The sequence below is a fragment of the Cnephaeus nilssonii genome, assembly GCF_951640355.1.
Source record: "Cnephaeus nilssonii genome assembly, chromosome: 2".
Lineage (NCBI taxonomy): Eukaryota > Metazoa > Chordata > Mammalia > Chiroptera > Vespertilionidae > Cnephaeus > Cnephaeus nilssonii.
The window spans coordinates 71092697-71117145 of record NC_137073.1 but is presented as its reverse complement, the minus strand read 5'-3'; the positions used below and the strand labels follow the sequence as shown (position 1 = coordinate 71117145).

Genomic DNA, 24449 nt, shown 5'->3' with positions numbered 1-24449 from the left:
CCTTTTATAGTTAAGGAATAAACAATAAATGCTTTGGGTATTTCCAAAGGAGAGGATTCTACATAGGAATATGTTTCCATAGTGAATGGGTTTCATTTGTTTGTTTCTCTGTTTGTTTTTGGTCTCTAAACTAATTAATACTCAAGGTATTACTTATTTAGAGAAAGCATGAAATCATAGGAACACAGAACCCTGATCTATAGAAAACCAAAGCACATCCATTGAGTGAGCACGGTTAGAAAAAAACTGAAAAACATTCACCAAAAGTGAATATAAATCAATTTTGATACATACTACACAACAGTGTGCAATCATTAAAAAGAATAAAATATATAGAAAAAGGATCATGCTATATTGGTTTTCAAGTTGGAAGTTTGGAAGGTTGGAGAAAAATATACATAGTATAAAATTCTTTCTGTTTAAAAAAAACTGTGCATATATATGAGTGCATTGGGTGTATTCATATTAAAAAAAATCATACCAAACTTACAACTACGATTTCTAGAAAAGAATAAAGGGCTTTCACTTTAAAATCATATTCATCTATATAGTTCAATTTTTTTAGCTAAGATGCATTAATGTGGATGGGGTTGAGGAATGGCCAGAAAATATCTCTAACTATCAATAGTCATTTTAGAAACAATTCTGCTATTTATGAAGAGGCATTGTCTGTTGTACTGAGTTTCATGGGCTTCAGGTTTATTTAAGTGTTTGAGTGGCAGCTATCAATTCACTCAAATCCCAGCCTCAAAGTATCCTAGGGCTTTTTTAAAATTTTATTTAATCATCCACTTCTCTTCCTTCCATATTTGCCCAGCTAAAAGCTGTATTCTCCTGTAACTTGCAGGTAAATCTCTAAGCCCATTCCCACTGCCATATTCTGATTTGAAGGTCTCATCTCTGATTAAGCTATGTCTTTATCATATGATCTAGTCCCAAACACTGAATCATCTGGGCAGAGGTAAGACATGCCATGTGCTTTATAAATAATAATTACAAATTACAAATGTATATACTATCTGATATAGCAATTATTCTTCAAGTAATTTGTCCTATATATATGGTCATTGGTGTAAATACACACACACACACACACACACACACACACACACACACACACACACACACACTGTCTGTAATTGCAAAAGACTGGAAATAACCTAAATGTTCATAAGTAGAGGGCTGGTGAAATACATCATGGCACATTTCATAGAATAATACCCTATAACCACAAAAAGACAATTATGAAGTTTCACAAACCAACATAAAATGACTGAAACCTAACAAGTGAAACAAAAATCAAAGCACAGAACAGTGTTTGAAATAAACTAACATTCGTGTAAACAAAGAGAAAATGATAAACATACAGGGGCACACACATGAGCATATACACACACATCTCCTTAACTTTTCATCATCATTTGCCTTCAGCAAGGTACACTGGTCACTTACCTATTACCTCTCAGCCCCACACCCACCCTTCTCTACTCCATTCTACACTGGTGCTGGGATTCTGAAAATTACATTTCCTGGGCTTCTTGCCAGCTGGTTTCCTGTTAGGTTCTGCCATCAGGAGACACTTGCAGGGGATCAAAAGGCAGGAGGAAGAAGAGAAGCTTCCTGCCCCTGGCTCCCCAAATGAAGCAGTTGCTGGCTGTAGCAGCAGCAACAGCGGCCGGGGTGGGCACTTCTGGAGGTCAGCAGCACCTTTCTGGAGGTTCTGGTCTCGTCAATGTGGGACCTCTTAGGATGATCTAGACCCCTTCCAACAGCATCGCCAATAGCACAGCAGCAGGTTTGAAACACACAGGACCCAAATTCTCAGAGTATTCCTAAGTCCTTTCATATTTTTGAGAACAAAAAAGTTAATACCATAAAAGGATAAAGCTAGTTGCTGTGTTAAGAGCCTGTATACCTATGTATACATTTGTTCCTCGACAAAATTCCTGAGACTTAATTTAGATATAACCTGCTGTTCCCACCAATTTTCTAAAAACTTTCATGTATAGAAGTATGGGTGCATCTATACACTAAACTAAATGTGTAAAAAAAAAAATTTATTTTTGCATTTTAATTCAAAAAAATTAAAATAAATAGATATATAACAGGAAGAAAAATCTGTCTCTACTCTGAAACAAATAGTCCAAAACTGTGCTGTTTAACATGGTACTCAGGGACCACGATGTGGCTTTTTAAATTTAAAATTAAATTAATTGACTATTCCTCAATTGCAGTAGCCACTTTTCAAATGCTCAATAGTCACATGTGACTAGTAGAAAACTTACTAGACAGCACAGATTAGAGATCATTTCCACAATCACATAAATTTGTATTATTGAATAGTGCTGTTTTACTTTAGAAGGAAGTAAAAGTCCTCTTAAAGAGAAGTACCTTTTATTGGAAAAGCTCCTTGATAAATTCTTTCAATTTTTGTTTTTATTTTTTGGCCCAGAGAGGCAGAAGTCCCCTAGGAATGGTTTGAAAGTAGAGAACAAATAGTTAATATTCTACATAATAAAATAACAAGAATTTAGGAGATTGCTAATTGACTCTCAGGAAGAAGTTGGGGAGGGGGGTGTGGGAGGATTCAGGAAAGGAGAAAATGGGAGAGGTTCTGAAGAGCCAACAAGATGGAAGGCAAACAGAGCCCTCAGGCAAGAGCTAGTGAAAAAGTCCCTGTGGCGAGGAGACAAAAGAACTTAAAGATAATTATGTCTAATATTTTAGTTAATGTTGCTGTCTGTACTGTACAATGCTTAATATTCAATTTTCTTCCAACCTTCAGTAAGAATCTTTTATACACAAGAGCAATGAGTTAGTGGAGCTTTGAGGCTGTAAGGAAATAGAAAACTTCAGGCAGAGAAAAGTTATCAGCCATAAGAAGGAGAGGCAGTGGGGAAGTAATACTTAGTAGGAGCAAGAAATTATAGCAAGAGAACCCAAAGCCCCTCCCCCTGGCAAGGCCCCAAAACACTAGAGAGGACTTGAGACAACCCTTAATAGTAGGGATTAGAGCTGGAGCCATGTTGATAGAAGAGGTAACCCCAGAAGGTAGGAGGAATGTGGGCTGTCCAAATGACAGACACTTGGACCACACACAAAAAACTACACTAGATAGAAAAGAATTGGCCAAGAATTTAAAAAATAACACCGTGAAAACTTAGTACATGCTAGGCCCTTCTAAGCACTTTATATACGTATACTAACTCATTAAACCTCAGCACAACTTTTAAACTGTTATTATGATTATCTTTTTTTAAAATATATTTTTATTGATTTCAGAGAGGAAGGGAGAGGGAGAGAGAGATAGAAACATCAATGATGAGAGAGAATCATCGATCAGCTGCCTCCTGCACTCCCAACAATGGGGACTGAGCCCATAATCCGGGCATGTGCCCCGACCGGGAATTGAACCATGACCTCCTGGTTCATAGGTAGACACTCAACCACTGAGCCATGCTGGCTGGGCTCAAAGCCTTCTAATTAATAATTTAATAAGATAAAGACATACTAAACTTCTGTTTTGATTTGAATTAACTTTGAAATCAAAGTTTTATTACAATGAATATATTCCATCTATGGTAAAACAATTGACTTCTTATATGCTGCGAGCAAACTTCTCAAATTCCTTAATTGCAAAGAGGCCCTAATCGTTCATATTTACTAATTAATTAGATACAAGATTGCGGGGCTATGAGTGTTTGTTTACTTGTGCATTTGTTTGGAAAACAAGTGAATCTCAAGAAGACTGTACCTCAGATGGGGCACTCTAAAGGGGTTGCATGTTGTGTCCCTGATCTGGTGGGGGACAAACTGTGAGATCACTAGAGACAACATGATTTTGAGCAGCACTGTCCTACAGAAATATAAACATGAGCCACAAATGGGAGCTGTATATGTAATTTTAAATTTTCTACTAACCATATTAAAAAAGAAGGGTAAAATAAACTTTAATAACAAATTTTTTATTTTACCCGATATATCCAAAATATTACCATCAGTGTATGATCAAAATTTTTTAATTATTGATATTTTATTTTCTTTTGTTCACACTTATGCACTTCTTAATTGGATCAGTCCTGTTTCAAGAGATCAAAAAGGCATATATGGCTAGTGGCTACCATGCTAGACAGTGCAGACACTAGGGGAAACCGGAGGCTTTGACACTGACATAGACCGAGGTTTGAATTCTAGTTCCACAACACACTAAGCTGTGTGACCATGAGCCAGTTATATCAACGCTTTAGTACCTGTTTGTTCTCACTAGTAAAACAGGAATAATATCATTTACTTTGCAGATTTCTCATAAGAATCAGAGATAATATATATAAAGTGCCTTGCACATAACAAAAACCCAAAAACTAAATACTCAACCTCATCCTATATAATAGAGAGATAATATGCAAATAGACTATTAGGCCCTCACAAGGGGGCTGCCTACGAACAGGCTGGCAGGGGGGTTAGTGAGGGACAACCAAACGACTGAACGAGCAGGCTGCGTGGGGCAACCAGGCCAGCAGGCGGGGGAGTTGGGGGTGACCAGGCCGGCAGGGGCGTGGGAGGAGGGCAGTAAGGGACGACCAGGCCGGCAGGGGGGCAGTTAGGGGCGATTAGGCAGGCAGGCAGGCAGGTGAGCGATTAGGAGTCAGTGGCCTGGGGATCGGGCCTAAACCAGCAGTCGGACATCCCTCAAGGGGTCCTAGATTGGAGAGGGTGCAGGCTGGGCTGAGGGGACCACCCCTCCGTGCACAAATTTCATGCACCGGGCCTCTAATCATTATATAAACTGAAAAGGAAAAGTACCATTGTAAGAAAACTCAAATTCAATGTTTAAAAAAATGTGGAGAGAAATAGAACGAGAAACAAGAACTTGAAATAATATTATCAAATGTTTTCTAACTGAAATCCATACAAAATTAAAACAAACAAAAAACATATTTTTAAAATTGTGAATAATGCCAAAATAAAATATTGCTAGAACTAGAGACATGGTGGTGTTTGCCTTTTTTTTTAAAGCAAATTTGCTTTCTTGATCATTTTTGCCAAGGCTAATATTAGTTTCCATTTCTAAGGCAGAAAATGGCTGGACAATTGAATAGGTTATTGGTATGGAAATGGCATTTGGGGATACTAAAACTGTTTACAAATAATCTACAAAGACTACATTATCCATACTGATAACTGCACACTCATTATATAATACATAAGGATTAATTTCTTTCAAATAACTGTTACAGTGCATTTTTCACTTGTTTACATAAGTTATCAAAATACAGGCAGAAAACATATAAAACATACCTCTGATAAAAATGTTTGGGCCGATTTCTGAGCTCCTACATGGAGCAGATATTCATATACGTAGAGTGCTAACCTGGAAAATGAATAAAATATTTATTGAGAAGAGGAATATTTAAAATTAATTCTTTAAATAATTACAGGCCTTTATATTACAAAAATATTTTACACACTTAATAGTGACACAAATCTTCCCATATCCTTTCAATGGGAGCTTAGATATTATATGTTCAGAAAGAACTTAAACTAATTAAAGTAGCACACAAAGAAAAAGACAAATACATCCTTTCTTGGCAAGAAATGTCTAAATATAAATTTGTGTCTTGTATCATCTCACCATAACCTCATCCCCTTTGTTATACCTTATATAATTAATAATTTATAACCAAACATTAATAATCATTATAACTTATTTTAAGATATAGTTATAATCTTTCATTTGTAAAATAAATGAATTAACTCATTGGACCTTTCCAACAACTTTATGTCCTTCCATTTTTTTGGTGCGTGTAATGTAAACTTCAGCTGTTTGCACATCCATATGCCAAAACAGGTGTTGAATGTCCATTTTAATACCTGTTCTGCAACCTTCCTTTATTCTTTAGTTTTGATTTTTAAACCAGTAATATTTTACTTTATAAGGCATTCAAATGAACAGCAAACCACAGTATTAAGTAAACTTTAAAGATATCAGATCCTATTAAGCATTTGGGTGCTTATCGTTTAAAAGTTAACTCAAAATTACATATAAATTTATCACTCAAATACAGAATATTAAGTATGCAGTATATATAGTACTCTCATTATCTTGTGGATTCAGAATTTTTAAGCTATACCATGTGGCTCAATTTCAGTTGAGCTGTTAACAAAATATTATTCATAAACCCAAATTAGTCTGAGGCAGTATTTCTAATGATATTTTGGACCAGTGCCCAGATAGCTCACAACAGTTCAGTTTCTGCTACACTATGTTTACCAATATTGAGCCAGGTTTACAGTAAACAAAACAATGTAACAATGACCACAATTCTGTATAGCAACACCATTTCTCTTGCCAAGTGAATTTTTGATTGTTAAAGATTGATAGCACATGCAGAAAGGAGTATTTTCTTCATTATCATAAAAACATATCATGTATTTGTCATAAAAAGAGAAAACCTGTGCAAATCTAGTTGCTCTGTCCATTGATTCTCTCCCCATTCCAAAACTGCCAAACACTCAAAATGAGAATTATACTAAGCAGCATAAGGGAGTAGACATCTGTTGAAGTTACTCGTAGATGAAAAGCATGTTATTGACAGTGGAAATGTATCTAATTTACTGGTAGAAACATCTCCTAACTTTAAGTTGAATTTCACTTCCTAGATCTATGCTTCTCAACTCTTTCTCTGCCCTAACACATGAGGACGGTATCATGCTCCTTTTGGTAGCAGTATCTCCCTGTGGAGGTGTGGCTCATCCTCAGAGTATTTCATATGGGGTACAAAAATTGGAATATTCCTGTAGTTTCAAACAAACAAACAAACAAATCCTAGTGGTGATTCTTAAGCACACATATCCCACACACCCTGTCCCTCCATTAACCACTCCCAACCATATCACATGAGTCATTGACCATGATGGCAAATTTCATCTCAAAAAGAATATTTGGGATTTTTTCCCCATAGAGACTGTGAAGCCTCATAATTGCCTGCTAGTGTCAGCATCACCCTACTGCCTGCCTACCTAAGAAGAAACAGAGCCTCAGGTGATTCCTGTGGCTTATAAAATCTTGGGCCGAGAGCCAAACCAGTGGTGCAGGCTAGACCAGATTTCCAGGCCTGACTCCAAGTCTGAACAATAAGGATGCTCCCCCCAGCTTGAAGAAGTTGGAAGTGAGAGGCAGAGAGTGAAGCGGAGGCACCACGGTGGGCCTGCCGGGGAGAAAACAGCCAGAGCCAGAGCATACTTGTTGCTGTGTCCTCGCAATACACATCTTTCCTTAAAGGTAAGCAAATCTTCCTTGTAGTATCTTCTTTGTACTATTAAAGTGGCTCATATGTTTCTTCTTTGTTTCCCCCCAATTAATTAGGTAACAGAAAGGATACCTCTTTACTAGTAGAATTAAAAGCAACAATCCCCACTCTTTCTCTATGGGTCTAGGACAGTGATTCTAAAAAATGTATTGGTAGGACACAGAATCATTGGGAAAAGGGGGTTTCAAACTACATAACTGGATATTCTGAAGCATCTTCCAAAGGGTGTAGCTGTCATCCTACCCTTAGAATCTATAGCAGCACATCGTTACCAACAGGGTGATGAAGTGGGATAGGACTGAGAAAATCCATCTAGAATGCCACCTCATATGTCCATGTTCTGCAACCTCCCTTGAACAAAACTGATGTTTCCCAGGCAGTCAGGACCTATGCTCCAGAAAGAGTGGCAGGGAACACTGCATGAGTGAACAATTAATTAAACTTGACTGCCACTATGACTCCTTAATACATCACCAGGAAATTGACAATATTTTAACAATCGCCTGTGTGCATAGGAGTCTCCAAATCTCTTTAGCCCTATCCTCTCTACCAAGCTCCAAATCTGCTTTTCCAAACTACTGTTTGAAGTAACTAACAAGGTATTTCTCTCTGAAATTGACCATGCCCAAAGTTAAATTTGCCTTCTTTATTTGTGTACAGTACCTATGCTCACCTTGAATGAAACACGATCTGGGTCTGTTTCTCCATTTTTAAAATGGGAAGAATACTACTTGAGTATTGTTGAAACTACTAGCACAATAAATAGAAACAACTATTATTATAATTTCAACTAATTCCCCCACATCCAGTAATATATTACCAAGTCATATACTGGATTCTAATGCCACAATCTCTCCCACATTGGCCATTCCTTTCTATTCCCACTTCCTGCTCCTGAGGAACCACTAAGAGCCACAGCAATGGCAGGAGGACTATTTGCTCAGCTTCAGATACAGACACTGCATATTTCCCATTAGCTCCCGACAAGAGAGGTACTAGGGCCAAAAATAAGAATCTCCAGAAGGTTCTGGGGGCGGGGGGGCGGGAAGCCTTGCAATAAAAGATACTGTTTGAACAAAATGATTCCAAGGGAGTGGGGAGTGATACTTGTCCATCCATGAGGTAAATAAATCATAGCATTGTCCCTTACCTAGTGACATGAGATTACCAAACATGAGAAGACAACATTTTATTTAGATCCAATTTCTATTGAACAGTAAAAATTTAAAGATAAATATTACAAATACAAATATTTAAACTATGTATACTTTTGAGTTAACATTTCCTTTTTAGCATCCTTTAAGAAATTTAAGGGGCAAACATGTGTACCTCCTTCAGAAGCCTGGGGGCAGCTCTGCTTACAGCACTTATTACCAATCATAAAGGTAGCCCTGTGTATCCAGGAAACGATTAAACTTTGCCACTCATACTACTTAAAAATCTAAGATATTTAGCTAGAAAAGAATTAAACCTCTGGTATGTTACCTGCAAACTCTTTTTCCCAACTAACTTTTTTTGTTGTTGGACTTAATTTTGGTCAGGGTTTTCAATTTTTTTGGGGGGGATGGGGTGGGTTTGGTGGTGAGGGAGAGACATTTAGACATTTTTGATATTTAAATATAGAAATAACTAATATGAAAAAAATTCTAAACCCTTATAGATAAATAGGCAGAGACAATAACAAACATCATAACTAATTTTAAAATGTGGAAACTGTTAAACATAACTAGGATCAAAGGAATATATATTAAAACAGCTATGCAATTTAAATTCTCACCTTAATACATAAAATGTAAGGAAATGGATATGCAAATACTGTTGATTGCAATAAATTGGTATAATTCTTTACAAACCAATTTGGCAATAACTTATACATCAATAACTTTTTAAATTATATTTTTATTGATTTCAGAGATGAAGGGAGAAAAGAGAGATAGAAACATCAATGATGAGAGAAAATCATTGATTGGCTGCCTCCTGCACGCCCCCTACTGGGGATCCAGCCCACAACCTGTATGTGCCCTTGACCAGAATGGAACCTGGGGACCCTTCAGTCCACAGGCTGATGCTCTATCCACTGAGCCAAACCAGTGGATTAGAGCATCAGCCTGTGGACTGATTTTGGATACATCAACATTTCGGGTTCCACCCCCAGTCAGAATACATACAAGAAGCAACCAATATGCCCAGCTAGCATGGTTCAGTGGTTAAGCATTGACCTATGAACCAGGAGGTCGCAGTTCAATTCCCCGTCAGGGCACATCTCCAGGTTGTGGGTTTGATCCCCAGTGTGGGGCGTGCAGGAGGCAGCCAATCAATGATTCTCTCTCATCATTGATGTTTCTATCTCTCTTTCCCTCTTCCTTCCTCTCTGAAATCAATAAAAATATATTTTAAAAAGAAAGAAAAAGGAATGGTAAGATATGTACACATATAATACCTCAATAAAAAAAAGAAAGAAAAAGGATTCAAATAAATATAAAGCCCACCAACTAATGGATCGCCATTTGTAATTTTAAAACTCTAATTCAGTATATGTTAATTCACTATATGTGCAAAAGTGCAGGGAAGACAAGATAGGATAACTTCAAAATCTGCTATTCCTAATTTCTCTTGAAATTAATCTACTCTAATGCACCTTAACTCTCTTGTTTCTTTCTGTATCTACAGCACCTAAAATAATAAGTACCCAATACATATTTTTTAATAAATGAATGACTCTCTGAGATAAAGCATAAAGCACTTATAAATCCTTTGGTGTCATCCAGCCAAACCCTAACCCTAACCCCCCCGCCCCATCTTCTGTCCTTAAATCCCAATATCAGTGACCAGAGAAGCCTCAGGTCTTTAAAAGTCCTGTTGGATCTAAAAAAAAAATAAATCTCTTTTATTCCTGAGCCACTCACTGTATAATTCCAGTGTTGCCCAACGACACATGTCAGTGTCCAAATGTGACTCCTCAGTTATAAAATGCCAATAGTTTGCTGGATCACAGCTAGCTAACAAGTAGCAAAGAGCACTTGGCAGCCACGGAGAGGCCGCTCCTGGGACTATCAGTAGTTATTAGTAGTGAAACTAGATCAGCCTGATCAAATTTTCAGCAGAGCGCACACCCTGGTGCTAAGGAGGTGTGAAAATTAGAAATCTGTTTCTAACGTTGTCTTTTTAAAGTTCTTTGTCATGAACAGTGAAGTTAAAAACCAAATTAGCAGTATAAAAAAGTGTCTGTGCAACCATGAAATAATACTAATATCCAGGCTTTGTTTTAAAAATATATATTTTATTGATTTTGTTACAGAGAGGAAGGGAGAGGGATAGAGAGTTAGAAACATCGATGGGAGAGAAACATTGATCAGCTGCCTCCTGCACACTCCCTACTGGGTATGTGCCCACAACCAAGGTACATGCCCTTGACCGGAATCGAACCTGGGACCCTGGAGCTGCAGATCCACAGGCTGACGCTCTACCCACTGAGCCAAACCAGTTAGGGCCCCAGCCTTTGTTTTAAACACACTTAAAACATTCCTTTTTTGTATAGTCTCAACATCAGTTTGAGAGAAAAAGATACCTGGAAAGTATACAGATAGTGTAGATACTAAACCGTTAAATGTTCCAGGGCAGGGATAATTGCATCAGATAAGACAAGGATAAGAAGAAAAACTTTTGAACAATTCGATGAGTAGCGGGTCATAAAAAATACTACTTGGCTGGTGTTTCATTGAGGTCCTTATTATAGGTAAGTTATGCTAGGAGTATGAATTTGGAATGAAATGATTTGGTGTGCTCAGAAAAAGAAACATTTGCCTTATATAGACAGGCAGTCCACAATTAAAATGACTACAATCAATTTTGGGGAATTAAAAAGGGCTAAAATATAAAAGTGGAAATGAATAAAAGACTAATTCATCAACAGTTGGTAGAAATTTGGTTATTCATAGAATTAGTTAAAATTTCCATCCAATCTGTTAGCTGAGCTACAAGCACTCGAAATACAGTACTGGCTATACTTGACAAAGCTACTTACTCCACTTCAATCACCTTGAACACTATTCTTTATACTCAGGCTCCCATTTGCCTATGAAATTGACATACACAATTTAAGTCATGCTTTATTATTCAGCATTAAAAGGAAGTGTTATCAACCCATGAAAAGACGTGGAGGATCCTTAAGTAAATAGTACTAAGGGAAAGAAGCCAATCTGGAAAGACTGTATGATTCTAACAACACGACATTCTGTAAATGACAAAACTATGGAGACAGGAAAAGGATCAGTGGTTGCCAGGCGTGGGGGGTAGTTTGGGAAGAATGAATAGGTGGAGCACAGAGGGTTTTAGGGCAGTAAAAGTATTCTGTCTGATACTACAATGATGAATACATGCCGTTATACATTTATCTAAACCCATAGAACGTACAACAGAAGAGTGAACACTAATATAAGCAACAGACTTGGAGTGAAAATAATGTGAAAATGTAGGCTCACTAATTTGTAATAAATATACCACTCTGGTATGGCGTGTGAACAATGGAGGAACATATGCATGTGTAGGGCAGGGGGTATATGGAAACGCTCTGTTCCTTCTGCTCAATTTTGCTAAGAATAAGAACCTAAAACTGCTCTTTAAAAATACTTTTTTTAAAAAAAAACATGATGGCAATGGATAATGGAGTTTCTTACTTCCTTCTCTATATTGTTCTATATTTTGCAAATTTTCTATAATCAGGAAAAAATTATTTTAAAATTTAGTCCTGAGTTTGTATCTTCTTCGCCACGCTTATTGTAATCTACATGTAACATTTTTAAGTACAGATGAACAGTAATAGTTTAATCTAATAAATTATTTCAATATATTATAACCAAGAAAACAACCTCTTTCCAAATAATGTAAATTACATATCCCAAGAAAATAAGATGAGTAGAAAATGCTTAAAAGCAGTCTAATGTTTTTCTTGATTACCAAGCATAGCAAACACTTATTCAGAACTTCTGACTTTACCGCTCCTGTTTTTCTTAATTCTTCCTGTTAATTCTTTTTCCTAGTCTTTGTACATGCCATTTTGGCATTTATATTTATTCTGCTTCACATCTGCTTTCCTTTCCCACTCATACTGCATTCCCTACTACTTTTTACACCTTCGTTTTCAATGTTTCCCTTTGTTTGACTTCACCACAGCCATATTCCTATGCTCATCTATCTACAATACTTTTGATGAAATGTGAATACTTTAAATATGAAAATCATGAGGTAGGCCCAACTAAAGTATTCACATTAATATGCAACATTAAGTGAGGCTGGTGCTTATAATCCATTTTCCACTTTCCCTAGAGCAATTCTGGAATTTCTTCCTCATAAGAAATTCCAGCAATGTCTCTGATCTGTACTCCTTAGGGCACAGGCAAAACAGGAAAGAACTGCTTCAGAAAAACACACCTTGGACACAAGGACCCAGAACTCTTAATGTCATCGAAGGAAGTGAGCACGTGTTTAAAGGAAAACCCCAACTCAGGAAAAACACAGGATAATTCTTTCCCACTGATTTTCACAGGGAATAAATCTATGGTCATCTTTAAAAATCATTATTTGGAACTTTTTTTTAAAGTTCCATATAAAATAATTAGAATCACAGGGTTGTATTTTCCCTCAGGGTTTAATATATTTCCTAGTGTTAGTTTGAAACATGTAGACATTTACAGCAGTTGATCTTCCAGGCCATTTATTCATCTCTTTATTATACAACTGTTAGACATCTATTTTGTGTAAAGTACTAAGAATCAATGAAACATCATTAACTTAGGACCCATTAATGCGAAATTTGTGGCAATATGGTCAGAGAATGTATCTAGATACTAAGAAAGAGTTCAATAAATTAGTAGTATATACAAAACTCTAAATATCTAATGTCAGAAACAAAAAAATACTTTTAACATCCTGACAAACTTTACAAATAAACACTTATACTCGTCATCATCAATACTTAGCAAGCTCCTGCTATTTTCTAGGTTTTAGACAAAAACAAAATGAAGATACAAATTTTTCCCTTGAGTAATTTTCGGACTTGTTAATGGGACAAAACATGTAATTAAAAGTAAGATCAGGAATAAAAAGTAGCATGTGATGGGTATACAAACAATAAAAACATCAAAAATTCAGAATAAGAAGAGACCATGGTAAGATTCTTGAGAGACAGGCTTTAACTGACAGAGGAAATAGCACTTAAGCTAGGTATTAAAGGAAATAGGATAAGCAATAAAAAAGGGGGTTTTAAAGGAAAGGATAATGGCATGAAAGAATTATCTACAGGCACACCTCAGAGATATGGCTGGTTTGATTCCAGACCGCTGCAATAAAGTGAGTCACATGAATTTTTTTTGTTTCTCAATACATATAAAATGTACGTTTACACGATATGATAGTCTAGTAAGTGTGCAATGGCATAATGTCTAAAAAAATGTACATACCTTAATTTAAAAATAATTTATTGCTCAAAAATGCTAACCATCATCTTAGTCCTCAGTGAGTCCTAACTTTTTGCTGGTCAGGGTCTTGCCTCAATGTTCATGGCTGCTGACGGATCAGCGTGGAGGTGGCTGAAGGCTGGGATGGCTGTAGCAATTTCTTAAAATAAGACAACGATGAAGTTGGCCACACTGACTTTTCCTCTCATGAATGCTTTCTCTGTAGCATGCAATGCTGTGTGGCAGCATTTTACCCAGAGCAGGCCTTTCAAAGTTGGAGTCACTTCTCTCAAACCCTGCCATTACTTTATCAAATAGGTTTATGTAACAGTCTACATCTTTTGTTGTCATTTCAACAATCTTCACAGTATCTTCACCAAGAGTAGATTCCATCTCGAGAAACCACTTTCTTTGCTCATCCATAAGAAGCAACTCCTCATCCATTAAAGTTTTATCATGAGACGCAGCAATTCAGTCACATCTTCAGGCTCCAGTTCTAATTTTTCCTTCACTGAAATCTTGAACCCTTCAAAGTCATTGGTGAGGATTGGAATCCACTTCTTTCAAACTCCTGTTAATGTTGACATTTTGGCCTGTTCTCATGAATCATGAGTGTTCTTAGTGGCATCTAGAATGGTGAGTCCTTTCCAAAAGTTTTTCAATTTACTTGCCCAGATCCATCACAGGAATCACGATCTATAGGTGCTATAAGGCTTTATAGCATGTATTTCTTAAATAATAAGACTTGCAAGTCAAAACTACTTCTTGATCCATGGGCTGAAGAATGGATATTGCATTAGCTGGCATGAAAACAATATTAATTTCATTGTATATTTCCATCAGAGCTTTTGGGTGACCAGGTGCATTGTCAATGAGCAATAATATTTTTAAAGGAATCTTTTTGTCTGAGCAGTAGGTCTCAATAGTGGGCTGTAAACAGATGTGCTGACATCCAACCTTTGTTTTTCCATTTACAGAGCACACAGGTAGAGTAGACTTAGCATAATTCTTAAGAGCCCTAGGATTTTAAGAATGGAAATGAGCATTGGCTTCGATTTAAACCCACCAGCTGCATTACACCCTAACAGGAGACTCAGTCTATTTTTTGAAGCTTTGAAGCCAGGCATTGACCTCCTTTCTAGCTTTGAGAATCCTAGATGGCCTCTTATTTCAATACTAGAGGCCCGGTGCATGAAAATTCATGCAAGAGTAAGCCTTCCTTTCCCCTGGCTGCTGGCACCGGCTTCCCTCCGGCACCCGGGACCCAGGCTTCCCTCCCCCGGCTGCCAGCAGGCACCCGAGACCTGGGTTGCTTCCTTCCAGCCCAGGCTTCGTCTGGAAGGGCGTCCGGTCTAATTAGCATATTACGCTTTTATTACTATAGATAAGGCTGTTTCATCCACATTGAAAATCTGTTGTATAGTAACCACCTTCAGTAATTATCTTAGCTAGATCTTCTGGATAACTTGCTGCAGCTTTTACATCAGCACTTGCTGTTCCACCTTGCACTTTAATGATATGGAGACTGATTCTTTCTCTATGTTATAGAGACAGCTTCTTTCCCTCATGAACCAACCTCTGCTAACTTCAAACTTTCCCTCTGCAGCATCCTCACCTCTCTCAGCCTTCACAGAATGGAAGAGAGGTGGGGCCTTGCTCTGGATTATGCTTTGGTTTAAGGGAATGTTGTGGCTGGTGATCTTCTATCCAGACCACTACAAGTTTCTCCATGTCAGCAATGAGGCTGTTTCACTTTTTACCTTTCATGTGTTCATTGGAGTAGCACTTTTAATTTCCTTCAAGGACTTTTCTTTTGCATTCACTACTGGCTGGTTGAAACAAGAGGCCTAGCTTTCAGTCTGTCTTGGCCTTTCAACATGCCTTCTTCACTAAACTTAATCATTTCTAGGAATTAATTTAAAATGAGAGACGTGCAAGTCTTCTTTTCACTTGAACACTTAGAAACCACTGTAAGGTTATTAACTGCCCTAATTTCAATATTGTGTTTCAGGGAATAGGGAGGTCCAGGAAAGGGAGAAAGACAGAGGAATGGACATTTGGTGGAACAGTCAGAACATACACATTTACTGATGAGTAAATTCATTGTCAATATGCAATAGAAAGATTTTACTCTATTATTTAAATACTAGAGGCCTGGTGCATAAAAATCATGCACTCAGAGGTGTCCCTTAGCCTGGCCTGTACTCTCTTGCAGTCTGAGAGCCCTTGAGGGATGTCTGACTGAGGGCTTAGGCCCAGCAGTCGGATGTCCTTAGCGCTGCTGAGGAGGTGGGAGAGGCTCCTGCCACTGCCACTGCGCTCGCCAGCCGTGAGCCCGGCTTCTGGCTAAGAGCGCTCCCCTTGTGGGAACGCACTGACCACCAGGGTGCAGCTACTGCGTTGAACGTCTGAGCCCTGGTGGTCAGTGCGCATCATAGTGATTGGTCGTTCCGCTGTTTGGTCAATTTGCATATTAGCCTTTTATTATATAGGATAATATAGTAATAATAGCAACTTATATGTATAGTGTCTTATAGCTTATAATATGTTCTTACATTTGAAAGTGTAGTATTATTTAGTAGCCAGGCATTGACCTCCTAGTAGTTTTATTTTATTAAAAACTAGTGGCCCAGTGCAAGAAATTCGTGTACTCGGGAGGGGGGTAGATCCCCCAGCCTGGCCTGTGCCCTGTCACAGTGTGGGAGCCCCGCGATCCATCACCCCAAAGAGGTAGGCCCCACCCACCCATCCGGGGCTCCTCGATAGATTGTCCCAAAAAGGCAGGCTAGAGCTGGGGGAGACCTGCACCTGCCTAACCCCTGCCATGGCCCCGCCCCCATCCCCAACGCTGCAAGGCCCCACCCACCCGCACCTGCTATGCATGCTGCATGCTGAGCAGTCATGACATTACGGTGTCCTGGACAATTTGCATATTCCTCTATTATTACATAGGATGTCTTCACATAGTTCACCTTTAAACCTTTAGACTTATATTAACATAAGCTAAAATAAGCCTTCTTATGTATATTTGTAATTAAAAAAAATGTTCATTAAATGGCATTCCCTATGGTATTTCTTAATTATAATTTGGGTTACCATGAAAAACTTGGAAATACAGAAATTTATTTTGTACCCAAAAACATAAGCAAAAAGCCACAATATTTTTAAATATCATAAAGTAGAATCAATATTTTTCAAATTTAAAGTTATTCTGATTCTTTAGTTTAAAATAAAAATAATGTATTTATATCTAAAATAATTTTTAAATGTAATCAAATCAAATCAGATAAAAGATAAAAACAAGTCAGGGGAGAAAAAAAGGATTAAACACAACATGAACCTCTACTAAGTTAATCTCCAGATAGCCAATTTCTAATCAATTGCATTAAGAAGTATTTAGCACCCATGGCTGCCTAAATCAATGAAAAGAAAGTAAGCTAAAAGGTCTTAACTTCTTTAAGTCCAGATGTAAATAATCAAACTAACTCCTTGATTTTAGATAAGCAATTACAGCATAATCATCAAATCCAAAAATAAAACTAAGGAGATAACTAATATTCTCTAGATTCCTAAATTCATATCCCAAAATATTAGGCACTCAGAAATACTGCAGTAAATCTGGTAAGATTAGCTTAATAAAAATAAATGTGAAATCTGTGCTTGAATCAAAAACCTTGTGCAGAATAGACAAATATTATTTAACTAGAGGCCCGATGCATGAAATTTGTGCAAGAGTAGGCCTTCCTTCTCCCAGCTGCCGGCACCAGCTTCCCTCCAGCACCTGGGACCCGGGCTTCCCTCACAGCCCTGGCTTTGTCCGGAAGGACATCTGGTCTAATTACCATATCATGCTTTTATTATTATAGATAACAGCCCCTTTGAAAAGACAGGTTTTGGTTGACTGCAAATTTAATGTAAATTAATAGTGTATTTGACTGTGCTGCCGAAAGAGCTAATTTTATTTTTAGATGAATTAATACAGTATAGAACTTTAAAAGGAGAGGTGATAATCCTAGAAGGATGAGAGGGGAAAAAAGATAAGTCATGGGCAATTGTTGAAAGTATCAGTGATGCATATCCTGCAGAAAGAAAAGCTTCAGATAATAGGTTGTCAGCTTCTAGAGGGACAAAAAAGAGTGGAACTAAGACCAATGAGTTATAGTGATAAGAAGGTAAATTGTAACTCCATAAGCCAAAGATATTTTTTGTAACCATTTCAGCTATTTAAAAGTGTTATGAAACATTTTGGGATTGGGAAATGTGAGTGTCCAATTGGGAAATGTGAGGTTGAAGCTGGGAATACTGCAGGGGCTTTATTCACTGAATAGAAGTTTAGACTATATCACTTTCCCAAGTATAAGGTGGAATAATCCTATTATTACTAAAATATGGCCAAAAGCAACCAGTGTGGACCAATGTTCCAAAATTTCCAAACCAAAAATGTTAGATAGAAACTATACCTTTGGGGAAAAACGGGTCCTACCAATCCAAGATTATTCAACTGACTCCAAGGAAGTTGGTTCCATGGGCAAAATCTGACAAGTAGAGCTTCAATTAGTAAATGGAAAAAGGCACTGTATAATACTATAAAACTCTATCTAAGAATATGTAATTTCTCAATGTATTTACTCTTTCCAAATTCCCCCAGATGTTAGCTTTTCAAAGAGCAGAGAACTGCTATGCCCTATATTAGTTTAGTCCTTTTAACCTAAACTACTCTATAATTAGAAACCATACTTTTATATTCAAAAACAGTTGAAGGGGATAAATTACACTAATATTGACAGCTACAAAGCTAGCTAAATAGGAAATGTGTTATAATAGGTTCACAGTACTAAATCAAATTACTATGCTATTTCAGTGTTTTCTTGGCATATCAAAATATAAGTTACAGAACTTAAGTAAAATATGTTAGTAGGTTTGCCTTCCTTAATTGATTTCCCTAAATATTTGCATAATTAAATGTGTTTGAAAGCAGAATGGTTTGCAGATCAAAACAGTCAGGTACACAATCTATTCCTCTATCTTTTTTTTTAATGTTTTTATTTTTATTGATTTCAGAGAGGAAGGGAGAGGGAAAGAGAGATAGAAACATTAATGATGAGAAAGAACCATTGATCGGCTGCCTTCTGCACACCCCCTACTGGGGGTTGAGCCCACAACCCGGGCATGTACCCTTGACTGGAATCGAACCTGGGACCTTTCAGTCCACAGGCCAACGCTCTATCCACTGAGCCAAACCAGCTAGGGCTATTCCTCTATCTTTTAACAGTTCTCTTTTGATTATCCACAGTAATGTCCAGGAGAAATACCATGAAAGCTCCAAAACAACAGACTAGCCAAATTTAAAAAGCTTTAGTAAGTTTCTATTCTCCTCCCCCAAACACACACACACACACACACACACACACACACACACACACGTTAACCTCTTCTGTATCAGAGACTGTTAGTTGCCTCCAAGGTCTCTCAACTGAGTAGTAAGAAGCCAAATTTTTTGCTGGACATATTAATATATTCCCCAGCTAACAGATAACATTCTCCTATTTCTCTTGAAGCTGAGTATTTTTCCTTGCCTGAACTTTGGCCAATAAGATATAGACTGAAGTTGGAAGTCTTACAAAGGGGGTAGATTCTTCCACGTTCCCTTATCCTACTATCAGTCAGTAAGGTGGGTGTGATGCCTGGAGTTCCAGCCTCCAGCTTGAGCCATGATAATGAGATCACTTTAGGAATGCCAGACGCAGTGTTCCCCTCACCCCCCCCCCCAAATTCCTATGTTGAAACTATAATTCCAAAGTTATGGTCATTGGAAGTGGGGACTCTGGGGGATTAGCAGGTCATGAGGGTGGCATCTTCATAAATGAGATGAGTGCCTTGACAAGAAAAGGCCAGAAAGCTAGCTAGCTCTCTTTCCTCCATGTGAGGATATAGGGGAGAGGCTCTACAAGATGACACAGGGTCCTCACCAGAACCAGTCCATGGCACTCCGATCTCAGACTTCCAGCCTCCAAAACTGTGAGAAATAAATTTCTGTTCTCTATAAACCACTCAGTCTACGGTACTTTGTTAGAGCGGCCACATGTAGCTCACTAAAACACCAGAAAAAAAATGTGGAATATAGATCCCTGACAACTGCATAGAACTGCCATTTCAGCCTGGGATTCTTAACCTTCAGACTTCTTCCATTTAAGAGAAAATAAATTTTAATCTTGTTACTATTTATGGTTTTCAGTTATGTGCAACCTAATCAATTCCTAATTAGTAGGTGCTGATAAGTCAGGCTTACTCTCCAGTCTTCTCAGATATGACTTCCACATAACTCTTCCCAAACTGCTCTTGCTGCAGTGTCAAAAGTGGTTGCTATGCGATACTTCTCTCCGTTCACTTCTTTAGTGTATTTGATTCTGGTAATAACTCCCTCAGACTTTAAACATCAAATCACTCTCTACTCATCCTCCTCCATATCTTAAATCATTCCTTTGTTTGTCCAAGAAGCTTTTTTCTTCCACCTACCCCTAAAATGTTGGCATTCCCTAAGATTACTTCATGGTCCTCTTCTCATTCTACATGTTTTCCTCAGACCTACTATGCCAGTCAATAGAAAACAGTTCATATTTACACCACCAAACCTCAGTCTCCAACTCGGAATTTGCTAAAAGCGCCAGATTGACATATTCAACTGTTTACTGAGGATAATCACCTGAATATCCTCCAGGCAACTTAAATACCACATTCCTCTCCGTTCCTCCTTTTAGTTAACAACACATATCCATTCAGCTGTCCAAACCAAAAACCTGATCGCCACCCTCAATTCCTTAATCTGCCTGGTTTGCAGTTACTAAGTATTCTAGATCTTATTGCCTATGGCTCATCTCTATGTACTCTGGCATGTCCTCACCATCACTTCCCCAGATTGCTGCAATAGTATTAACAATGGTCTCCCTTTACCCTAACCTCACTTCTCTCCATAGTGAAGTCAAAAGATCATTAAAAAATATTAATCTTTTAAAGATGTTTCTAGGCTCACTGGTGGGTCAGACCTATTAGATAAAGACCAGATACCCTAAGTCAGGCGTCCTCAAACTACGGCCCACGGGCCACATACGGGTGTTTTTGGCATTTTTAAAAAATATATATTTCTTTATTGATTTGAGAGAGGAAGGGAGAGGGAGAGAGAGAGAGAAACATCCATGATGAGAGAGAATCATGGACAAGCTGCCGCCTGCACGCCCCCTACTGGGGATTGAGCCCACAACCCGGGCATGTGCCCTAGGCCGGAATCGAACCCGGAACCCTTCAGTCTGCAGGCCGACGCTCTATCCACTGAGCCACACCGGTTAGGGCTGTTTTTGCCATTTTGTTTTTTTACTTCAAAATAAGAAATGTGCAGTGTGCATAGGAATTTGTTCATAGTTTTTTTTAAAACTATAGTCCGGCCCTCCAATGGCCTGAGGGACAGTGAACTGGCCCCCTGTTTAATAAGTTTGAGGACCCCTGCCCTAAGTGGCAAATGTGGCCTGCCCAGATTGGACAACTGCCTCTTTCTACAAACTCATCTATCTAAACCCACGTAGTATACCCATGTAGAAACCAAATTAAACAGTTCTGTGATTGGCAGTCTTTACACAGTTCCACAGCATAGAATTCTCCCCTTCCGTTAAACCAGGAAAATGGTTTCTCTTTCCTGAAGAGTCTAACCCATGTTTCTTAATTGTGAAACCTTCTCTGACAACCCTCTTCTCCTCTCAATTTTCCTTCTCCTCTCTTTGTACCACCATTTGTACCACTGTTATAGGAATTATGCAAATAAATGATTACGACAGAGTATTTTATCTAGTTTTTCTTTTAGAATTTGAGACTTGGAAAAAATATTAATTATCTTTGCATCTCTGACCTGGTGGATGTTAATAGAAAGAAGGACAGAAGAAAGGAGAAAGGAAAAGGGAAAGAAAAAAAAAAAAGGAGGAAAGTCTACTTGAGTAAACCTAAGTAAAATTAAGACCAGGGAAAATGTTTAAATGTATTTAAGCTCACTCAGCAATTAATATGTAGGGTAAAAAGTATAATCATCCATCTTTCTCTCAAGTGTACTTTAGACTCAGTATACTAGTAATTCCCTTCCTTTCAAGTCTATTCTCGTTTTCCCCAATATTTCAATAATCTCCACTTTCTCTAACTGTAGCAGGGGATTTGTTTCTAAAATTAAAGTGTTCTCAAGGCATAAAACGTTGACCATCACATTTCCGGTTTCCAATCTGGCAAGGAAGGATTTAAATGTCTTCATTCTGTCCTAACAAGTAAAAAGCTGAACAAATTGAAAAACCAACTCTTCTTATACCTGTAAAATCAAACCAGCAACCTAGCTATGTGCCTGAAATTGAACCCACAACCTTTTGGTGTCCAACCAACTTAGCCAGGGCCAAAAGTAACATTTTAAAAACTGATCCATGTATACTATGGACACTTAAATATTTCCTAATGATATTACAATCAAAAGGAAGTGTCAATAAAAGGAAACCCTATACAGGCAGAACCTGACTTGCAAATGTTGATCCTGCAAATCTGCTGCATCTGAGAAATTCAAGCCCTTGACTAGGCAGACTGCCAAGATCCCAGTTCCCTTTTTGGGCAGCTATGTAAAACATTTCCCTAAACTTCCTTGTTCTGCCACCTCCAACCTACTCTACTCCACTTCTTTAATGCCAGCTTGACCATATCCCAATACTATTCCATCTCCCCTGAACTTCCATCCTCCCTTTTTAGGTGCCAAAGATTTCCACCTCCAGAATGATCTTTCATACATGTGTGTCCAGGTAATACTTCAACCATTTCCCTAACTTCTAGAAGCCCATAACGCCCTCCTGTCATAGCCGTGGAGGACACTCCTTCTCCTCTGGCCATTGCCTCTACCACAGCAGGTGAAGAAACCTCTCACTGCCAAAGGGTTCAGAGAGGAAAGGGAAACACTCCATACAGAGAGTATGGAAGTCAGGGGGACAATGAAGGAACATTCTTCTGGTTATTGGAATTACTTGCAAAGCTAACTAGATTCTCTAACTTTTGAGCTTTTAAAAAATTGTTTATTTTTCAATTATAGTTGATGTACAATATTGTATCAGTTTCAGGTGTACGACCCAGTGATTAGACATTTATATATCTTACAAAGCGATCACCCCGATAAAGCCAGTACCCATCTGACACTATATATAGTTATCACAATATTATTGACCATATTTATTCCCTATGCTCTAATTTACTTCCCCATGACTATTCTGTAACTACCAATTTGTACTTCTTAATCCCTTCACTTTTTTCACCCCTCTCCTCAACCCCCCTCCCAACTAGCAACTCGCAAAATGTTCTCGGTGTCTATGAGTTTGTTTCTGATCTGCTCATTGCTTTTTTTTTAGTATTTCCACATATAAGTTAAATCATATGGCATTTTTGTTTCTCTGTCTGACTTATTTCACTCAGCATACCTTCCAGGCCCACCCATGTTATTGCAGATGACAAGAATTCATTTTTTAATGGCTGAGTAATATGGCATTTGTCAGTCAGAGAACTTCGATTTCTCTCACTATGGATAAACCTTATACCCAAGCTCTGATAAGTGGGAATCAGAGCACTTATTTACATAGTCTTGCTGTTTACTACAACAGACAAGCTGGTCATTTTAATTAGGGATTTTTGTCACCCCCCCCCCTTTTTATATCCCCAAATATCTTATTCAGTATTCTTTGTGTGGTGGCTACTTTATTAAAGTGGTCCAATATTTAATTAAGGATTAAATAGTAAATCGGTTTGCCCATTAAATTATAAAAACCTTCATTGTTTACAGAGCTTTTTAAAATTATTTAAATAATTGAATAGACATTTAAAAATTAGATTTAAAAGGGAGCTTTGAGGACACACAAGTTATTTCAAAAATATTAAGCCAAAACATATGTACCAATAATGACAGAATACATATGTAGTGCCAGCAACCCAGGAGGATCCCCAAAGCTCAGGCAGGCATCCTAACCAGAATTGCAATGCCCATCAGATGAACACAATCATTTGACATTGATAAAGTGAGTCCCTGGGCCAGCAGAAGCACTTCAGGCTATCTGAGGAGGCCCAGAGGAAAACACAAAATGTATTTCCAGGAAAAGAAGTCAAAATCATTTTTTTAAATTCAATTGTTTAAATTTAACTCCTCTTTCACTTGGTAAGTACTAAGTCTAAGTCTTTGTCTTTATTTTCTTAGTAACAGAAAACACTAGATTTATTAATGTTTCTTAATGTCTTCTATTGAAAGAGAAAAAGCAGCCTAATAAAAATCAGCTCACTTCAGATTATCTTTCGGCTTAAATTAGTTTTGCTGCTGTTGTTGTTTATCCACAGATCATGAATTTGGTGCCAAGATTTTCCTTGTTTACATTGTTTCCAAAATGTAGGCAAATTCTACATGTTGTTTCCTTATTTATTATATTTTTCTGTGCAATAAATATACTGATGTAGAGCTGAAAGTATTTGCTACCTAAAATGAATAAATGCCAACAGTGCCTGGCTATGGAGCTGTCCTGCTGTTCAATATGTGAATCGAAACTGAGCTGAGGCAGTGAGTAAACCCAAGCCAAGCAAAAAGCCAGGCAATCTGAGCCAAGAGGTATGGTCACAGGGCAGCACTGTGATTTGTCCT

At 37.8% G+C, this 24449-nt stretch overlaps 1 protein-coding gene across 5 annotated transcripts in view; it reads right to left on the bottom strand.

Annotated features, from left to right (window-relative positions):
- Positions 1-24449, bottom strand: part of SSBP2 (single stranded DNA binding protein 2) — a 225800-nt gene that overhangs the window by 149485 nt on the left and 51866 nt on the right. For 3 of the 5 annotated variants that reach the window (XM_079793539.1, XM_079793537.1, XM_079793540.1), the window contains exons 2-3: positions 18226-18300; positions 5299-5371 (exon numbers count right to left, since the gene is read on the bottom strand). In XM_079793539.1, coding sequence (XP_079649665.1) covers positions 5299-5371; positions 18226-18300 — 148 coding nt within the window. The remainder of the gene's footprint in view (positions 1-5298; positions 5372-18225; positions 18301-24449) is intronic. The other 2 variants (XM_079793538.1, XM_079793541.1) reach the window with 1 other exon arrangement.